The 20,573-nt window shown below is 35.3% G+C and overlaps 1 protein-coding gene across 40 annotated transcripts in view; it reads right to left on the bottom strand.

Annotated features, from left to right (window-relative positions):
• The window catches only part of myo18ab (myosin XVIIIA b), a 173,054-nt gene extending 157,631 nt beyond the window's left edge, over positions 1–15,423 (bottom strand). For all 40 annotated transcript variants that reach the window (XM_073923711.1, XM_068213726.1, XM_073923733.1 and 37 more), the window contains exons 1-2: positions 15,344–15,423; positions 10,784–11,942 (exon numbers count right to left, since the gene is read on the bottom strand). Coding sequence is in view for 14 of the 40 variants with exons in the window: in XM_068213735.1 (XP_068069836.1) it covers positions 10,784–11,821 (1,038 nt within the window). In the remaining 26 variants the exon portion in view is untranslated. The remainder of the gene's footprint in view (positions 1–10,783; positions 11,943–15,343) is intronic.
• Between the last annotated feature and the right edge of the window lie 5,150 nt (positions 15,424–20,573).

Here is a 20,573-nt window from a genome sequence, read left to right as displayed (position 1 = left end):
AGACTTGCCAAATGTCTAACAGAACAATATACATATAAAAAACAAAAATCACACAGAAAGAAAGAGAAAGAACTATAGACAGACTTAACTAAAAGACTGAGGGACCAAACAACATGGAAGGACTGACAGACAAAACACAAAGATAGACAGAGAAACACACAAAAAAACTGTTTTAAATGATTCAAGACCTACAACACAATATTTCGGTGAATTTAAGACTTTTTATGAACTAAAATTTTGTTAGTTCCCCTCTGACACCCTATGCCAGACATGCACTCTCAGACACAAGAGGCTTTTAACATCTAGGGCTCAACGATATATCCTTTGAGCATTGATATCGCAATGTGTTTATGCACAATAGTCACATTGCAGGATTATATTATTTATTTGTTTATACAATAATGATGACGTTGTTTTATGCTTGTTTGTTCAATTTCTGTACATTAATACTGTTAGACTCCACAGAAAACCATAAAACCACATTTCATAAAAAAAAGACTTGATCATCCCAAATCTATGTAAATGAATAAAATCTTTCCAAATAGAGCTATTCAATTCATCTGGTGAAATTATATTCATAATGCAAAATATAATGGCATTAAAATAAAATATCACAATTTCTGATTTTTCCAATACTGTGCAGTTATATTCTACACCAAGGGTGCTCAACCCTGTTCCTGGAGATCTACCTTCCTGCAGATTTCAGCTCCAACCCTGATAAAACACACCTGCCTGTAATTAAGTGCTGTTCAGGTCCAAATAAATTAGTTCAGGTGTGTTTGATCAGGGTTGGAGCTGAACTCTGTAGGAAGGTAGATCTCCAGGAACAGGGTTGTGCAGCTCTGTTTCTACATCTTTCCTGTCTTTAACCCTGCCCCTCACAGTCACCTCACTTGCTCTATTGAGTGCATGAGTTTGAGATTGAATGTGCTAGTCTGCAGCCAGACACTATTAGGACAGAAAGACAGACAAGCCTGTCGTACACTGCAACATGTTTAAAATTCTAAATATTGTTTACCATGAGTGTACACAACATCGTAGCTTTTCCGAGACTGAATTCTTGTCCAGTGTGCAACCGACTATACAAAGGGATTGGTTGCGATTAAGTATATTCAGTAAAAATCTAATTCCCCTTTCTGCTATTCAAAGTCACATTTGAATGTAAAACTCAAAACTCACTTCAAAAAGAAGCATTTTGTTCCCTAATCCCAGAACAGTTTGGAATGGAGTCGACAACAGATTAAAGACTGGTTAAACTGCATTGTGGTCAGTTAGCACAATGAAACGCATCAAGCTAAAAAAGGCCACAATTATTCCACAAACAGTGGAACAGAGTTTTGGATAGAAAACAATCATTCACTGACATCTTTTCCACTTAAGTCTTCACGTTAAGTGGAGAAGAAGGGAAGTACAGCAGTGTGGTGCAGAATGTCCCCGGGGTGCTGTGGGCCAGTCCTGCGGCAGGGATGGAGCCAGTATGGCCCTGTGTTTTGAGTGATGAAAACTACAGTACAATCACGACATGCCACACACTGCAGCCGATGATTACAAAAGCAGACAGCAAAACTGACATTTAGGATTGCTTATTAATTGTGATGAGACATACTGTGATTAGCAAATTACAACGTATTTGAACATTGTCAGAAGTGCGTATGTGGGAAAGACTCTTTTGAGAGACTGGTACGTTAATGAAAGCATAGCTGTGGTTTTGTTGCAGCCTCCACGGTGTACTGGTAATGATGGACCTCTGAGGTTTGTTAACTGCAAAGTCATGCTTTCACATTGCCCGTAAAACAGCATGATGGCACGTTGAGGGTGGGTGTCAGAATGTTTGCATCAGTTTGTGTGTGTGTGTGTGTGTGTGTGTGTGTGTGTGTGTGTGTGTGTGTGTGTGTGTGTGTGTGTGTGTGTGTGTGTGTGTGTGTGTGTGTGTGTGTATCTGTGGGCATCTGGTGCACAGCTGTAACTCTTCGGCTGACATGGTGGAGTGCAACCTTGCTGGAGGTCAGTCAGACGTAATGAACTGCCACCCATGACGATTCCTGCACAGTCACTTCAATGCAGCAGAGTCAGCAAGCAACCTTTAGTGCTGAAGATGCTGAAATACCTGCACTAACGGCAGACTTAACTACTGTACTTCAAAAATGCTAAGAAAACAAAACGGAAAAAGGGAAACTTACAATTAGATGTAAATAGAGCTAATTTTAAAGGATTAAAGCTGAATTAGCATATTTATTCATGCATATTCCTTTGGCTTAGTCACTTATTTATCAGGGGCTGCCAAAACGGAATGAACTGCCAACTATTCAAGCATATGTTTTACGCAGCAGATCCCCTTCCACCCACAACCCATATTGGGAAACACCCATACACTCTGACATTCACACACACACACACACACACACACACACACACACACACACACACACACAAAATCGACCTTCTTGCTAAGAGGCGACAGTGCTAACCATTGAGCCACCGTGCTGCCCCATATAAATAGCATATAAATTCATTTTAAAAGTTGATTTATTTTGTTAAATTATTATTTGAGTCAGTAGGCTTTTAATGTAATAATATGTTTTAGTTGCTCCACTGTTATGGCAGCTAATTTGTAAAATTGTGCATCATTTTACACTGAAAAGATTACAAAACTATTTATTTTTTAGACTTAAATCATGTTGTAAACTAATGTAAGTTACTGTTAGCTAAAATATTCAGTAACTGAAAAAAGTCAAAAATAAACTGATTAAATTTAGTTCAGTTATCTAAAAACAACTATTAGTGTTAAATTATAATGCTTAAAATAGGTTATATAAAATAAATAGAAATTGACAAAAAAACAACAATCCACTGTAACAAAATACAATGTATAAAGCAATTAGTTACATTTCTTAAAGGGAGCACAGTAAAAAATAAATCAATCAATCAATCAAAAAAGCAGGGTTCCACACAATTGATTTACAATATCAGAACAAAATCAAATCAAGTTAATTGTTTTTTAAAAATTTAGGTTGATTGAACATAATTAAAAACCGAAACACAGTTCTTTATTTTTATTTGGAAAAATTATTTTTTTTAAGTAGTTTTACCAAATATTTTTTAAACCAGTTGCCTAAAAAAGTGACTTAGTTGACTTAACTTGAAAAAAGTTGACTTAATTTTATGAAAAGCACAAGTACAATAATTATAGATAGTTTATTTATTTATTTCTAAGGAAACAGGATTCCTCACTGTTTTATGCAAAGTCAACTAATCGCTTTAAAAGCAAATTGTTTATTCACTTCTTAAAGTCAATTGAATAAGGCAATAATATGATTGATTACATAAGTTGCTTTAATGAATGTTTTTTTCATGATGCCATTTTACATGTTATAGCACATAATTTGGTAAATTCGATTTCGTTTTAGTTCGATTATAACTTTAGTCGGATTAAGGTAACCAAAAATCTGTTTAAATGGTAAAATCTTAATCAGAGTATTGTCTTAATGGTATAAAAATTCCATTATTGGTGTCCATGTAAACATACTCACTGAGTATTTTAACAAATTTGCCTCATTGCAGGATTGCCACTGATTTTTTTTAAGCAAAAGAAAGACAATTGGATTTTGATTTAATTAAACAAAACTGCAATAAAAAAAAATGTTGTTGAAGATACTTTGGGACAACCCTAAAAATGTCTTGCTCCTTAGGAAGTCCACAGACTACACCCTGTATGATGGACTTAAATGTCCACTGCTCAATAACCAGAAAAATGTGATTCCAGGCCTAGATTTGTGTCAAAATAGACAATTCGACTAGACAGAGAGCAGCTTGAGTGCTGAAAATAGCCTATTTGTACCTGTTTGTTTCAGCAGGGTTTGTGCTGTCTCTACTCTGGCTTCCTCACAGCCATCTCAGGACATCCTGACTACACTCCTCAATGCCTAGAAGAATAGAGGACTTCCTGCATGTTCGCTGCGTTCTCTTCTAAGGAATTGGGAACAGCAGGAATAACATGGCATTCTTCGGGAACTCCAAAGACATTCTTGCAATGAAGGGGAAGTTCCTATTTGCATTCTTCAGCAAACTCGATTACAAAAGAACGTCAAAAATATTTTCACCAATTAAAATAGCGTGTATGTTATTAGGGATTGAATTACCAAGCCAAGAAAAAAAGAATAGCTCTATAAATTGGCAAAATCACTCTTGAAGTAGATGGCTATCAATAAAAAAAAATCATTCAGAATTTACATTTCTCCTAGAAACAAAGTCTAGGAGAATTGTAGTAAGAAAAATCTAGAAGTTTCCTTACTACATAAGGAAAGTACTACATAGGTCTGTAAACTATGTCCTAAAAAAATGTGAAAAGGCCAAATTTCAACAACAAACCATAAGTCATAGAAAGTAAAAAGTCCATTAAGAAGTTCTCAATGACTTTCTGCCTGACATAACATATGGTTGCTGCCTGTGGTGAACTCCCTTCACTTGACTTTTGTTTGCACAGGACATGATTGTTTCACGGTCATCTTTATTTGAATTGATGATGAAGCTTTAGCTGTTTGTTTTCCAAGACAAAGGGGCGGTGAATGGCTCCCGCTGCTGTGTGAGGCCCACAAATCAGTGCAGTACTCCAGTTATCACACAGTCAAATAACCGTTTTTAGACTTCAGCATTGAATGTGAAAATGAAAGTGGAGCTCCTGCCACTATACATCAGCGGACACTGTGTGGAAAGAGTTCACAGTTTCAAATTTCTGGAAACTCACATTTCCAACAACTTCACCTGATCAGTCCACACGAAGACTGCTGTAAAGAAGGCCCAGCAGATCATGCACTTCCTGACCCTCATGAAAAAGAGTAGTCTGAGTGAGAAGCTGCTATCCACCTTCAAACGTTCATATACTGAGAGCTTCCTTGTGTACTAAGTAAAGGCAATCCAGAGAATAATGAACACAGCACAAACAATCTTTGGCTGTTCTTTTCCTCTTTTGAAAGAGATTGCAAACACAATATACCTCTCCAGAACACTTCAAATCTCCACAGACTGCTCCATCCTAGCCACTTACACTTTGAACTATTGCCCTCAGGGAGACTTGATGGGGGTCTTAAAACAAGGACTAACAGCCTGAAAAACAGCTTCCTTCCAAAAGCTGGCTGGTCTGAATTAATCAGGACATTTTAAATAATAGTATGCATGAATATTTATTTATTAAGAACTATGAAGCAGCTGATTTTAAAATGTAATTGTATTCGCTTGGTCCAATCACAATGGACCCTTTTCACAAGACTGTTATGATGCGTTTAACAATCATTAGCATCTTAAATCCTTTAAAGTTTTTAACATTTAGATTTTTTTTAAACGTATGTATATTTATATGTATTTATATCATCATCGTTGCATCAAATTACACAAAAAAACACGAATTACTGCTTATGGGAGGTGTTTCAAATGCAGCGTCTATGAACAAGTAAATGTGACGTTGTTCCCTCTTCTGGTTACCCTTATCAGTCTCACATTATTTTTTTCCTTTTTCTGAAAGTCTTGATAACACCCAGCAATGGTCTGAAACTTAATTACTGGAGGGCCGCAGCTCTGCATAGTTTAGGTCCAACCACTTCCAACTCACACCTGCTTAATAGTCTATAGTAGTCATGAACACATTGATTTGTTGGATAAGCTGTGTTTGATTGATGTTGGAGCAAAACTGTGCTGAGACCTATGCCCCACTACTGTAAAAAATATCTGAAAAGTAACAGTATTTTGTGATTCATGTTTTTATTTTTTTTATTATTTATGCTTTGGAATCACATTATAAGACCTCAATCTTTCTTCTGACAACTTTAAACTTTGATGGAAGAAGTCCCTTTTATGAACATTTTAATAGTTTAAAGTCATTTAATGTCTGGGTTGGCGTTTTATTTTATGCTGCTTTATTTTAAACCTCGTCATAAGCTGCCATTATACATTTCTTTTACGGACTCATTTATTTATATATTATTTCTTATAGTACATTATGTTATTTCAAGCTACTAAAATCTCAATAAAAGTCACTTTGTTCAACTGTAGAGTTGAATTTTTAACATCAAAAGTTGACAGAGTAGAGATCAAGGTCCTTTTTTACAAGCCCGTCATGACACGTTTAACAGTCATAAGCATCTTTAATCCTTGAAAATTTTTTATATTTAGATTTTTTTAAATGTATGAGCACATATGCATTTATGTATGTATTAAATCATCTTTGCTTCAAATGACAAAAAATGAATTATCGTGAGTTATTGTGCAAGGCGTTTCTAATGTTGCGACTATGGGGGAGGACAGGAAATTTTACATTATTCTCTCCTCTGGCTTGTGTTATCAGTCTCACACAATTTTTTTTTGAAAGTCATTATAACATCATCTTGGAGTTTTCCTTTTATTATTAAAGCAAATAAGACTGTAAAAAAAAGTTGTTGTAATCTCCTATTCACTGCGCTCTAAGTTTTCCCAAGTATGACGACTTCCGCTAGTGAGAAACAAGGAAAAGTGAAAAGGGTCCATTTGGAAATTCACAATTGTAAACAGACGGAACACACAAAATATGGAAACTGTTAATTAACAGATATTTTTATAGTGTAGTTGAGTTTTTGCTTTATTATTTCAGCAAATAGGATTGTATAAAAATGTTTGTTCTACTCTCCCATTCACTGCGCTCTAAGTTTACCCAACTATGACGACTTCAGCTGCTGAGAAACCCTGAAATGTAAAAAGAGTCCATAAAGCTTCATTCTACATCTACTCAAAGTAAAAAACAGAAATAAATAACACAAACACCGTACTTAAACAATGACAAGCATCAGTAGAATTCAGAAGTGACGTAAACAGAAACTTCATTTCAATGGAACTGTTTTGTTAGCCAGAATAGCCACAAATAATAATGATCTCATAGGCTGATATATTTTAGTCATTATAAACAATCACTGCTATTAGTTCCACGTACTAGAGTACATCCTGTCCATCCTTATTTTAAAACGGCTCCGCAACAAAAGCACTTCAAAATGAATGCTCTCAGAGGACATATTAGATGATCCAGACAATGCCTGTAGTATTATGGCTTGCCAAAAGACAGAACAGATTATGATGGTTGTCCGAGAGACAGCGATAGACTGTGGGGCGAGAGTCAGGGAGACCCACACTGAACACTCCCACTGACCTGAGGCCATGTAATCAACCATAATGAGTGCAGCGGGAGGCTGACTAAGAACTATGCAGCAAAGCAAAGTCCCTCTTGTTTGTTGGTAAAACCCAAAATAGCACAGCAGACCCACTCTGGTATGAGATGGAGGTGCTCGCCAATGGCCAATTTGCAGAAAACACATGATGAGCCGGCCGGTTGTAATTGTTACGAGATGGTCTGTTACCAAACGGATGAGTTCGCTCAAAACTTTAAGCTAAACAAATCTTGGGTTTCCTGGAAGTGCTTAATTCACAACAAATCTGACCTAAGAATGGAAGGTAAAACTATTGCATATAGGAAAAACCCATTAGGAAGCTCTTTGCAAACATGTGGTCGCATAAACAGACACCGCTGATGATCACTTTATTTTTCTAAGCCCATTACAGCACTATAGTTCCATTAGCCTGAAGTTAGTGCTCGGGTTAAGATTTATAATGGACACAAACTGTCATCTTGAGCGCAACTTTCCTTAGGCTACACAGATCATTTATATGTAGTAATGAAGTTGATGATGAAAAAGGTGCTTTGTCTTTTAGGGCTGTCAGGCACCTGTAGGTCCTTTCAGCCTGCAGGATTACAGCTGTTCTTCACCTGCTGTAGGCCATGACGGACTACAAAAAGACCAGGGTCTGTTCAAACACGTACAAAAACACTTAGGACTCATTTAATACAGTTCATTCCAATCTTGCTGTTGTGGTTAACACATTGTAAAAGTAATTTTCTAAGCCGGAGATGTTTCTTATCTAAAGCATTAATATACTGATTTCTTTTTTGCAAACACAACCGAATGGTTCTATTTAGATGTGAATTGATTTAATAATGTACTTTTTAATTAGAATAGCACTTTGAGCATGTATATACAGTTCAAGTCAGAATTATTACACCCCCTAAATTATAAGCCCCCCTGTTAATTTTTCCCCAATTTCTGTTTAACAGAGAGATTTTTTAACACATCTCTAAACATAATAGTTTTAATAACTCATTTCTAATAACTGATTTATTTTATCTTGGCCATGATGACAGTAAATAATATTTGACTAGATATTTTTAAGACACTTCTACACAGCTTAAAGTAACATTTAAAGGCTTAACTAGGTTAATTAGGTTAACTAGGCACGTAAGGGTAATTAGGCAAGTTATTGTGTATTGATGGTTTGATGTAGACTATCAAAAATATATATACAGCTTAAAGGGGCAAATAATTTTGACCTTAAATGTTTTTTAAAAAATTAAAAACTGCTTTTATTGTAGCAGAAATAAAACAAATAAGACTTTCTCCAGAAGAAAAAAAAATATTATCAGACATACTGTGAAAATGTCCTTGCTCTATTAAACATCATTTGGAAAATATTAAAAAAAAAAAAAAAAGAGAAAAGAAAATTCAAAGGAAGGCTAATAATTCTGACTTCAACTGTATATGTATATATGTCAAAGTAGTTTACTGACATTAGTGTGATGGCATTAAAACCAGTTACAAAGTTCTAAGGAAGATGATGTAATCACTTGTACCTTAGTTGTTACTGTCAAGAAAAAAATGTCAAAAATAAACCTTTAAAATTCAGAGCCTTGTAGGCTGTGCTCAAACATGTAGCTCAGTTGTACTTCAGGTAACCCGTGTTTGAGTCCTGGTCTCATCCCGCTCTCTATGGCACTTCACTTCTTGTCAGATTCTATACTGTTTTCAATGACAGCAACATGCCAAATCAGTGGTGTAGACAGAAATGTTATAAAATTAGACAAATGTGGAAACGAAAAGCATTAAATACATTACTCTGTGTTAACAGCATTTGGTGCTAAAGTGTGAATGTAGCGATATGTACAGTAGACGGAAATCCGTTATGTGTGCAAATAGCCGATCCGCTTACTTTAAAACAGGTTTAACAAGTTTCATGTGACAAAATGACTAATATCATTTATATTATATACAGGATTGGATTTAATTCAATTGTATAGGGCCATGCTGGGGTATGCAGCAAGTACAGAACAAGAACAAATTTACAAAGGAATAAAATGCTTAAACTATGAAGATTACCTATTAAAATAATTTTAACTAGATATGCTATTTACATTTAAATGACCCAAAAATTTAGAACAATAACGGTATAATATGTTAATTACATAATTCTTTTATTTATAAATTAAACTTTTAATAGTGGCCGTCCGTTATAAAATTATAACAAAATTAAATCAAATAAACATTAAATACTGAATTACATTTTGTAATTGAGCGATATTTCGAGAGATGAGATGTTCTTTAATATCAAACAAAGCCCAAAGCTCCATGTGAATTATTACAGTTGAGGCTACAAAGTTTTGGTAATTCATGAACTTAAAACACCGCTGAATAAAAGTATAGATTTTTAGGATTTAAGAATTGATAATGGTTTATCAAAATGAGAAATTTATATTCGTTTATGTAGCACAAGTACATACCCCAATACATTACCCCTAACCTCATTTCACATTTAATTAATAATTATTTAAATAATAATTTAAGTGCAAATACTTTAATGAGTTTAGTTTAGAGGTTAGCATTTCTAGCTCAAATAACCCTCAGGAGTTTTCTAAAGAGCCGTCCAAATGATCATGAACTTCCAATTGATAAAATTCTGCTTTAACCCAAAGAAATAGCAGTTGGAAAGAAAACCACCAACAATTTCTCTTACATAATTCAAATGAACTTTGATTAAGGCCATGGTTTCGAATCTTACTTGTGTCACCCCTCTCTTCTATGCACTCAAGTTTCACAGAGGTGTCATCAATCAACTTCAGAAGGTCTCCTAACCACGTTACTTAAAAGTGTTTACCAAGCAAATAAACATTGCTGCTGAATCCTAGGAATGCAATGAGCTGCTATCAAGGAGTCTTACATAATGCCCTCAGCAGTTATTGTAGGAGGAAGCTTTGCAGTCGTCCCAGAATCAACATGTGCAACTTGGCAGGACAGCACACTACATTGGATCCAGCCCAGTAGTGGCACACATGCTGAATAATAAGGACGCAACCTCCACCCATTTAATGAGTGCCATTCTTATCTATCAACCAACAAGGAAGCAGTGCATAACATGACAGATAAGTTTCAATGGTTTCACTCTGTCAAGGAAACACTAAAGAGATTTTGATTTGAAGAGATTCATCACTCATTCATCACACTCCTTTCACACAAGTAAGTGTGCCTGGACAATGTCTTTCTCTTAGTACCGACAGCAAGTGCAATTTATAGCATACCAACACTGTGATATTGCATGTGAAGTTTCTATAGGCAAAATGTCTGAATTCGCTGCCCAACTCTTGCACAACAACCTGAAGAAAAACACAAACAAAACCATTTCACAGCCTGTCATTAAAGTCATCACTTGTGGAAAGCTGGAGGGGGAAAAAAATTCTGTTAGACACATTGTGACAGATGTTCGTCCTAGAAAGGAGTCTGCTTCCTGTTGCACAAGAGCATGTTCATCTTAAATGATGTGCTTGTACTCGCGAAAAGAGCCAGTTGGCTCCACATGTGTAAGAGCTGGGCAGGCTTGTGGGGAGTTGCCTGGAAAGCCTGTGATCATGAACGAGAAAAGAAAAGAGAAAGTATGGACTTACGTCAAATGCTTCCCGCCGCAGCCCTTCAGTGTTTCTCAGCCAGCATCGGCTCAGCTCGCTTAACTCCAGGATAGGCTGAACTTTAAGGCGAACTGTGTCGCCTGACTGCCGAATCATCTCCACAATCTCATCCCTGTTCTTGTTCTCCACATTTCGCCCATTGATCTCCACCAACCTATCTCCGGGAACCAAACCAAGAGCCAAATCTTTGGTGCCAGCACCTGGCTCCGCAAAGTGGACCACACGTCGATACACTGCTCCATCTGTGCCGCGGTCCAACATTGTGGTGCGCCGCAGAGAGAATCCGAAATCTCCAGTGTTCCGCCTTTGGAGAACCAACTCCCGAACTTCAGGCGTCTGCGGTGGCACGACAGCAGGCAAGCGGAGATCTGCAGGAAAGGTCTTATCCACAATCTCAGGAATCTGCAACTTTTTCCTAGGAGGAGGCTGCTGCGGCTGCTGCTGAAGCTGAAGCTGAAGACTTGGCTTACGCTGGGGATCAAAGATCTTGGATTCCACCTGAGGAGACGGGGCAGCCGAGTTCTGTCCAGAAGGGGTTGAACCTTCAGACTGACTTTCATCTTTATTCCTCTGAGAAAAAGAGAAGCGCTTCATGATGGAACCCATTTGCGAGTTCTGCATGGCAAGAGAGCCAAACCTCGCTGCCCTCTCCTTAACAGAGCTCCTGTGGCCATCTTGGCTGTAATCACCCTTCAGATCATCGCTGGAACTGGCTGCGCTGAGCTGGTCTGCATCCAAAACCATGCTGCTTCGGTTGCTGAGACCATCCGACTCTATGTCAGTCAGGTTGAGCTCAGTGCTGCTGGCAACTTTAATAGGTATCGGGTTTGAGATCTCCAACTTGTTCCGGGAGTCCCGCTTGGAGCTCCGGTTGAGGTTGAAGAAGCCCCGTCTCATACTCATCTCATCAAGGCTTCGGAGCTCAGCTGCAGACATCCGTTCCCTCCGGTCCCTCTTGTCCTTTTTCTCCTTCCTAACTCCATCCTTCTCCTTGTCTTTTTTCATCAAGTTGAACATACTGTCCCCAGAAGTAGTCTACGTTCCACTAGAGAAGCTCCAATGTTTTCACAAGTTAGAGATTTTTCCATACAGAGACGGAGGGGTTTCTGTACGTCCAGAATGGATTATTAATGGCTCCCTGGAGAGGGAAAAAAATATCACACCATCAACAATTGTAGCACTATTTCATTTTTCTTTGCACTATGAAGAACTGAACTGCAATTGAACACTGCACTGAAACACGCAAGTGCTTTGTGTAAAGGTAAAGCTGTATTATGTAACTGAAATCACAGAGTGGCCCTCAAACAAGAAAGAACCTCCTGCAGCAATGGTTTGATAATATGGATCAGAACAGCAGCAAAATGTACCGTTCTTACTGTAATGAAGACACTGTGCTATTATTATTTCACTATAAGGATTTGAAAGAAGTTTAAGACATTAAGGGGGTGCAATGAATGCCACGGGCCTCGAACATTCCTATTTTCCCACCAGCGGGAGACTTCATCATCCAAACAAGTTCCATTAACAAGGGGCCAAATTCTTCCCCATAATACAGGAAGGCAATTCAGGCAATTCCTCCCCATAAAAGGCATGACGCAGGCTTAACGTAACATGATACTACCTATTACTACCTAGCTACTATACTAGTTCTACTACTAATTATAATTTTTTATTTGACATTACAATACAGAAGCCAGCAAAAATACTAGTTAACCCAAACTAATATAAATCAAGGGACTAGCATTTCATATGATAATTAATATTACTTTTTAAAAGGCATTAGCACAATAAATATAAGGGCAAATGATAATAATAATAATAATAATAATAATATGATTAGGCATGGGGCGATAACCAGTTTCAAGGTTCACCGTGGTTTGGAAAAGTCAAGGTTTTAAAACAGCAAATATTTTCTGTTATACCGTTCCAAAGGTTTATGTAAATTTCTTTAATTTTTTTTTTTTTATGTGTTGAAAATAAATCTGTTTTCTTGAAACCAATTAAGAGAAGTCAATGATTTATTTTAATTATTTAGCCCGACATGTTTACTTTTTTTAAATATTATAAATGTTTCCTAAAATAAAATATATTGTGTTCAATGGGGTAAAAAAGTAGTTTTTTTACTCATACATTTAAAAAGAACTTATTTCAGAGCAGTAATCATAATACCATGATATCGTGGTATTTTTATCCAAGGTTATCATACCGTCTGAAATTTATACCGGCCCATGCCTAAATAGAATGTCATTTTAAATCACTGAAGACATCAGTTGGCTCAATTTTAAGCCAAATGAGTTATTCTTATATTCATTTGAATGTCTTTTTAATAGCACAAAATATATATATATATTTTTTTTTTAACAAGCTCAACTGGCACAAACTACAAAAGTTAAAGATTATGGTTTTCATTTACGTCATTCATTCATTCTTTCATTCATTCATTTTCTTTTCGGCTTAGTCCCTTTATTAATCAGGTGATGCCACAGCGGAATGAACCGACAGCTTATCCAGCATATGTTTTTCGCAGCAGATGCCTTTCCAGCTGCAACTCATCACTGGGAAACATCCCTACACACTCATTCACACATAAACTACGGACAATTTAGCCTACCCAATTCACCTATACCACATGTCTTTGGACTTGTGGGGGAAACCGAAGCACCTGCAGGAAACCCACACATACAAGGAGAACATGCAAACTGCACTCAGAAATGCCAACTGACCAAGCCGAGGCTCGAACCAGCGATCTTCTTGCTGTGAGGTGAACGTGCTACCCACTGCGCCACCGTGCAGCCCCGGTTTTAATTTACATAAATTTTAAACTGTTTATAAATTATGTAAGATATTTATTTCAGAGACAGCAACATAAAAATGATTCAAACATAATTTTAATACATTGTTTTGGAGCTCAAGAGATGTTATTATTCTTGTGAATTGTTAAAACGAAATGTACGATTCATATTTTTGGTTAGTTTTGTCTAGAACTCTTATGTAATGTAACAACTAAAATGACTTTTTTTTTACTAATAGGGATATTTCTGGTCACTATACTTTTAAACGCTAACATTTACACCAACTCCTTGGCTATATTTGTAACTATTACAACTAGGGTTGCACAATATTGGAAAAATCTGACATTATTAAATTTTGTTTTTCTGCAGTATATCCTGCGATATGAATATCATTTCACCCGAAAATAAAGAAATCATTCATTAGGATTGATTGGTGAGATTTTTCAAGGTTGTAAATCATGTAAAAAAATTAACAAATTGCAAGTGAAAAATAAATACAATAGAACAACAAAAAGAGTTAAATAAGCGATGATTGACTGATTGATTGATTGATTGATTGATTGATTGATTGATTGATTGATTGATTGATTGATTGATTGATTTTCTGAAGAGTCAAACAGTATTCATGTACTGAAGTTGAATAATGAAATGTAAAATCACACTGTATAGACTTCACTGTATTAATTCAGTTAAATATTTTCTCATTAAAGTTACAAATGTAATTTTGTGTGTGTGTGTGTGTGAATATTTTAAACACTCTTGAAATGCCTTGCAAATGAAAAACTTTAACTCTGTTATGTTTATACTTTGCAATGCAAATCTCAAATGTTGTGGTGATCAACTCTAATCCCAAATCACCATTGCATATCCTGCGATGTGACTATTGTGGACACACACATTGCGATATAAATGCTAAAACGATATACTGTGAGGACAATATTTTTGATGTTCATAAAAAACATAAATAAAATAACAGAAATGTTGGAATATTGTAAAGAAAATTACTCAAAAATTACATTTTTAGTCTGACAGTCTCTGGACTTTTGCTTATCAATTTCTGTAAGTAGCTAAATCATTTGTTCCATTACCATTGATAACAGATCAGCAGACTCCATATGCACTTGACCACTGACATTGAAGTAAAGTGTGCACTGTCCTCTTTCTTTCACATGTATAACGCTACAATATATTAAAGCATTCTGTTATAATGTAGGCACTAAAGCTGCGGTTTGCTCCAATGTAACATTGACGCATTAAAGGCCAGACAGATAAAAAGCCAGACGAGAGATACATGAAAGGGAAACACGTGAGAACAAGAAACATTATATAAATTTGCCCGGTCAGTCAACCGGAGCAGCGACAGAGACTCGTCAGTCATTTGAAGCAGCAAAGCCAAACGCTAATGCTCAAGAACAGCCGCTAAGCCCTTAAATTAGCTGGACACCGACTAAAACTCTTCAACACAGACCACCAGAGTACGCGTATTTCTGCATGAAGCTACCAAAGCCGTAAACCCGTACGAGGAGTGAATGTAGATATTGTCCGGCTACAGTTAGCAGGTCGGTTAGCATGTGTAAAGTGGCTGATAAGGGTCCTTTCTTCGCCTCTATATCCAGCAGCGGACTGCTGTTGATCCCATGCTCACATCCCTGACATGAGATTCTACCTCCTGAAAATAACTGTATGTTATGTTGTTTAAGGAATTGAAATATACATAGATGAATACATAAAAGTCAGCTGGACTCACCGTTGTGAGATATCCAGTTTTTGTCAGGGAACGGGACTGTTTCTGTTCGCTGTATCCTCTAGATGGGCGCAGCTGAACGTGAGCGGGCGAGCACTGTTGTAAATATATAGTGATAAAGGCGGTAGGTTGGCCTCATGCTGCTTATTGTTCAGTTAGAAGAAACGGTGACCCCTGCTGGCTGCCATAAACAACTACAGATGTAGGGGCATGGTCAATGGAATACTACAGTATTAATATTATATATATATATATATATATATATATATATATATATATATATATATATATATATATATATATATATATATATATATATATATATATATATATAATTTTTATAATATAATTATAATATAATTTTGGTGGTGGTGGTGGTCAGCAGTCAGGTAACTCATTTCAGAATAGGTCCAGGGACATATAAAGCTGGCACTGACTATTATTATTATTATTATTATTATTATTATTACTATTTATTAATAAAACGAGAATACAAATATTTTTTATAAAAAATAAAATAAAAATTTGGTTTTGCTTTGGCAGATAACTAAAATAAGGTAAAGTTAAACCATTTTTGAAAGACATTCGTCCATTCATTTTCTTTTCGGCTTAATCCCTTTATTAATCTGGGGTTGCCACAGCGGAACGAACCGCCAACTAATCCAGCACATGTTTTACACAGCGGATGCCCTTCCAACTGCAACCCATTACTGGGAAACACCCATACACACTCATTCACACACATACACTACAATTTAGCTTACCCAATTCACCTATATCATATGTCTTTGGACTTGTGGGGGTAACTGGGTCTGGATGCAGACCTGGTACAGTGCAATCTGAGATGCATCCAATGCTTTTTAATGCGCTCACCCAATACCTGTCACAGTGATGTCACTCCATTGAGTGCATTGTGTCTGACATTGCATCACTGAGTGATGCAATCTCAGCTTGCATCATAAAGGCTGCATCCAGATACTATTGGAAACTGGAGCATCTGGAGCAAAACCACGCGAACACAGGGAGAACATGCAAACTCCACACAGAAATGCCAACTGACCACGACTTGAACCAGCGACCTTCTTGCAGTGAGGTGATTGTGCTACCTACTGCACCACCATGCTGCCCTTTTAAAAGACAATTACAAACTATTTTAAAATAAAGTGAATAATCAAAACTAAAATTGTACAAAATGCAATGAAGTTGTGGGCACCCTTTATCAATGTGTATAAGAGTGTAATGAGATCCGAAAATTTTGGAAAGAGATTCTTATCATGATTGGAAAATTATTTGAAGAAAATGTACATTTAGTTCCCAAATTATGTTTATTTCATATACACTAAACCTGGATCTGAACACAAGCAAACGCAACTTGTCCATTTTAATTTGCTCTAAGCGAAGCGTGTTATTGCTTTTAATTGGAAAAAAACTCAAAGGCCATCCTGTGTCCAGTGAATTAAAGAAATGACTAGCAATCCCTCTCTGGAGAAGCTGACATACACTATTGAAGGAAAATTACAAGATTTTTATAAAATATGGATCCCCTTTCAACACTTTTTTGAAACAAGTGGATCAGGCATTTTTGATGTTTGAGCTTTTAAACCCTTGTTGGTGTCTTTTTGTGTTGTTCAGATGTCCTACATTTCAACAACAATTAACACGTTTGTTTAACAGGTAACACTGGAAAGCTGTGAAATACAAGATACAAAAATGCACTGAAGATTGTTATTATAATTTTTTTATTATGTTATTTTTTATGATCATAAATTACATTAGTTTTTATTGTGTTATTATTACTGTTATTATGACAACGCAGTGATGCAGTAGGTAGTGCTGTTGCCTCACAGCAATAAGGTCGCTGGTTTGAGCCTCAGCTGAGTCAGTTGGCTTTTCTCTGTGGAGTTTACATGTTCTCTCTGTGTTCACATGGGTTTCCTTCGGGTGCTCCAGTTTCCCCCACATTCCAAAGACTTGCGGTACAGGTGAATTTGTGTAGGCTAAATTGTCCGTAGTGAATGAGTGTGTATGGATGTTTCCCATTTGTGTTGCAGCTGGAAGGGTGTGAAACATCTGCTAGATAAGTTGGCAGTTCATTCCGCTGTGGTGACCCCAGATTCGTGGGGGGACTAAGCCGAGAAGAAAATGAATGAATGAATATTACTGTTATTGTTAGAATTTATATAATTTATTTACATATTTATTTATTGTCTATTCACTTTTTTGTCTTTATTCATTTTATTTATTTAATTTTTTATGCTTTTTGTTCTGTAGTTAAAACAAAACCCAATAAATATATTTTGGGGGGGAAATGACAAAAGCACTTAACAAAAACAAATAAAATTAAAAAGTAAAATATGGCATCATGGTGCTCACAGCGATTCGAGTTTGATTCCCAACTTAAAGTCCTTTGCCGACCCTTTCCCTCTCTCTGCTCCAAATACTTTTCTGTCTGTAACCTCCACTGTCCTATCCAAATTAAAGGTAAAAAAAAAACTAAAAGAAAAAAATGTACAATACATTATTACTACATTATTATTCAAATATTATTAATATATTTAATATTTATAATATTAACTATTTTTTGTTTGATTTGTTTTATGCAGATTTTTGATATATAATAAACAATTACTAAATGCAATCTAAGTAGTATTAAAAAATTATATATATTTCTATGTTTAATTTTTAGAATCTGATTAAACAATGCAGTAATAAGTAATTTAATCATTTCCTACACTGTATATTTATTTTTTTATATAAATTTATATGAATAATTGCAATATTATATACAGTAAAATATCAAAGGTATTGTTGGTTTGAACTTGACCGAGATCTTGTGCTCATGGTGTTCATAATTAGATTAAACACTGATTAAACATTTTGCCTGCCTTTTCGCTTAAGCAATTATACATATGAAAACCAATATACACCACAGTAATTAGTTGAAATAAACTTCTGAGAATTAATATTTTTTATTTAAAAAAATTACTTAAACATTAAGTGACGCATTTTAAAAATAAATTGGGAAAGACATTTGAAAGTGATTCTGGTCATTTAAAATACTTCCAAATATTCAAATGATATATTTTGTCCTTTTGAGGCGCTGTGTGTTTGATCATAAATTAGTCATACAGTACTCTGTGGTCTGCTTTATATTTATTTATATCAATGATTAGCTAATAACCTTTTTAATTATTTATTCATTGTAACGTTAAAACCTTTTTAAGTAGTACATTTAAAGATAACTAAGAAATTATCATTACGCATTAATGAAAAATATTACTGTACTTAGATTAACCATGCATACTATCCATATGGCACTAAGGAATGCATAAAAAGTAATGGTACAATATATAATTTAAACGAATGGTATCCATTCATTTAATCTGAAATGGGGGCTTAGACAAAATATTTTTATGTTACAGCATCTGAGATTTTAACACAATGTATTTTAAAGATGCTGAAAAAAATGTATTTTACTAGTTGTGGCCAGCAGGCGATGCCCGTGAGAAACTTTCAATTCATTTAGGGAAAACATACATTCTGCATCTCCTTCTATTCTATTCTATTCTATTCTATTCTATTCTATTCTATTCTATTCTATTCTATTCTATTCTACTATTAAGCATAATTATATTGTTGAAAATAATATTTATGTAACATGTCTGCTGATCCAAAACATGCAATAGTTTAATGACATTTTTTTTTCAACAAAAAAATGTAAGTTTTAAAGTTGCTTTTTATATACTAGTGCTGCCTTTGTTCTATGTACAGGGGTTGGACAATGAAACTGAAATGCCTGGTTTTAGATCACAATAATTAGATAATATTTTGTAGAGCCTCCTTTTTGCAGCCAATTCATTATCAATTTGTCTTGGGAATAATAGATACAAGTCCTGCACAGTGGCCAGAGGGAGTTTGAGCCATTCTTCTTGCAACATAGTGGCCAGGTCACTATGTGATGCTGTTGAAGGAAAATGCTTCCTGACTCACTCCTCCAAAACATCCCAAAGTGGCTCAATAATATTTAGATCTGGTGAGTGCGCAGGCCATGGGAAATGTTCAACTTCATTTTCATGTTCATCAAACTAAAGTGGTTTGGTCATATTAAGATAGCGATTCTTGACATCATTCTTGACATAACTTTTTTAAAGATTTTAAGAATTTCAAGAAATTTACAACACTTTCCCGTGTTTATACACAGATGGCCAAAAATAAGAAACTTATTATCATTTACTCACCCTCAAGTTGTTCCAAACCTGGTATGGGTTTCTGTAGTAGTTATAAATACTTTAAATTTTTTTAAATGTTCTTAAGATTTGTAATTCAATATATTGCAATAGAAAATGTAATCTTATGTTTCTGTAAAATGTATCAATATATCATTTAATGCCAGAGGTTTAATATTAAATGGCCTTAAGTTGAGAAAAAGTTAATTAAATGTTTTAGAGATCTTTTTACTGTGTTTATTTCTGGGTTCTACCATTTTGACTTTTTTAATTTTTCTAGTTTTAAAATATTTTTATTATCAGAAATTTTAGAAGACATTCACCTCTGATTACATTTTTTTAAAGATACAAACATAAAACCTTAATTTTTACAATTAGACATTGAAAAAAAAGAGAGAATAAAAAACAACAGTCATGAAAAATATAATTCCTCCAACCAACCACCCACCAGTGCTATCCAGTAATAAAAGTAGATACTAAAGGCATAGAAAAACATTCATCACAAGTTTGTTGAGAGTAAATAAAAGGTGACCCAATTTTTTCAAATAACCAAATGTCATCTATTAGGGTATACCAGTTTTTTTTCCAGATGTAATGTACCCGTTAACTCTGTCAGTCATAATTTAAGAGTTGGAACTTGTATTTTCTTCCAAAACAAAAGGATACATTTCTTTTGGCAGAGATCAACTCATATGAAACAATCTGTTGTTGAACCCGTGTAAGTATCAAAAATTCTTCAGAAACTCTAAATATAATTAATAGAATCTGGACTTTTTACATTGTCATGCAAAAAAATTAGCAAATCGTAAAAACTATTTTTTAAGTTAGTTTTGACTACATCAGTACCAAAATTCCTAATAAATGTAAACTAACAGTCAGAAAGGTTCTGTCACAAACCTTTAATCACTTCTGAGAGATTTCTTCTGTCCTCCCAGCGGCAGTTGTTTTGAACTGCAATCAAATGCGCGTTCACTGAGTGCAAGCGCTACGTCATTGCCTAAAGTGTC

Source organism: Danio rerio, chromosome 15 (assembly GCF_049306965.1).
Source record: "Danio rerio strain Tuebingen ecotype United States chromosome 15, GRCz12tu, whole genome shotgun sequence".
Lineage (NCBI taxonomy): Eukaryota > Metazoa > Chordata > Actinopteri > Cypriniformes > Danionidae > Danio > Danio rerio.
The sequence above is the reverse complement of the archived record's forward strand: the minus strand, read 5'-3'. Positions and strand labels throughout refer to the sequence as shown.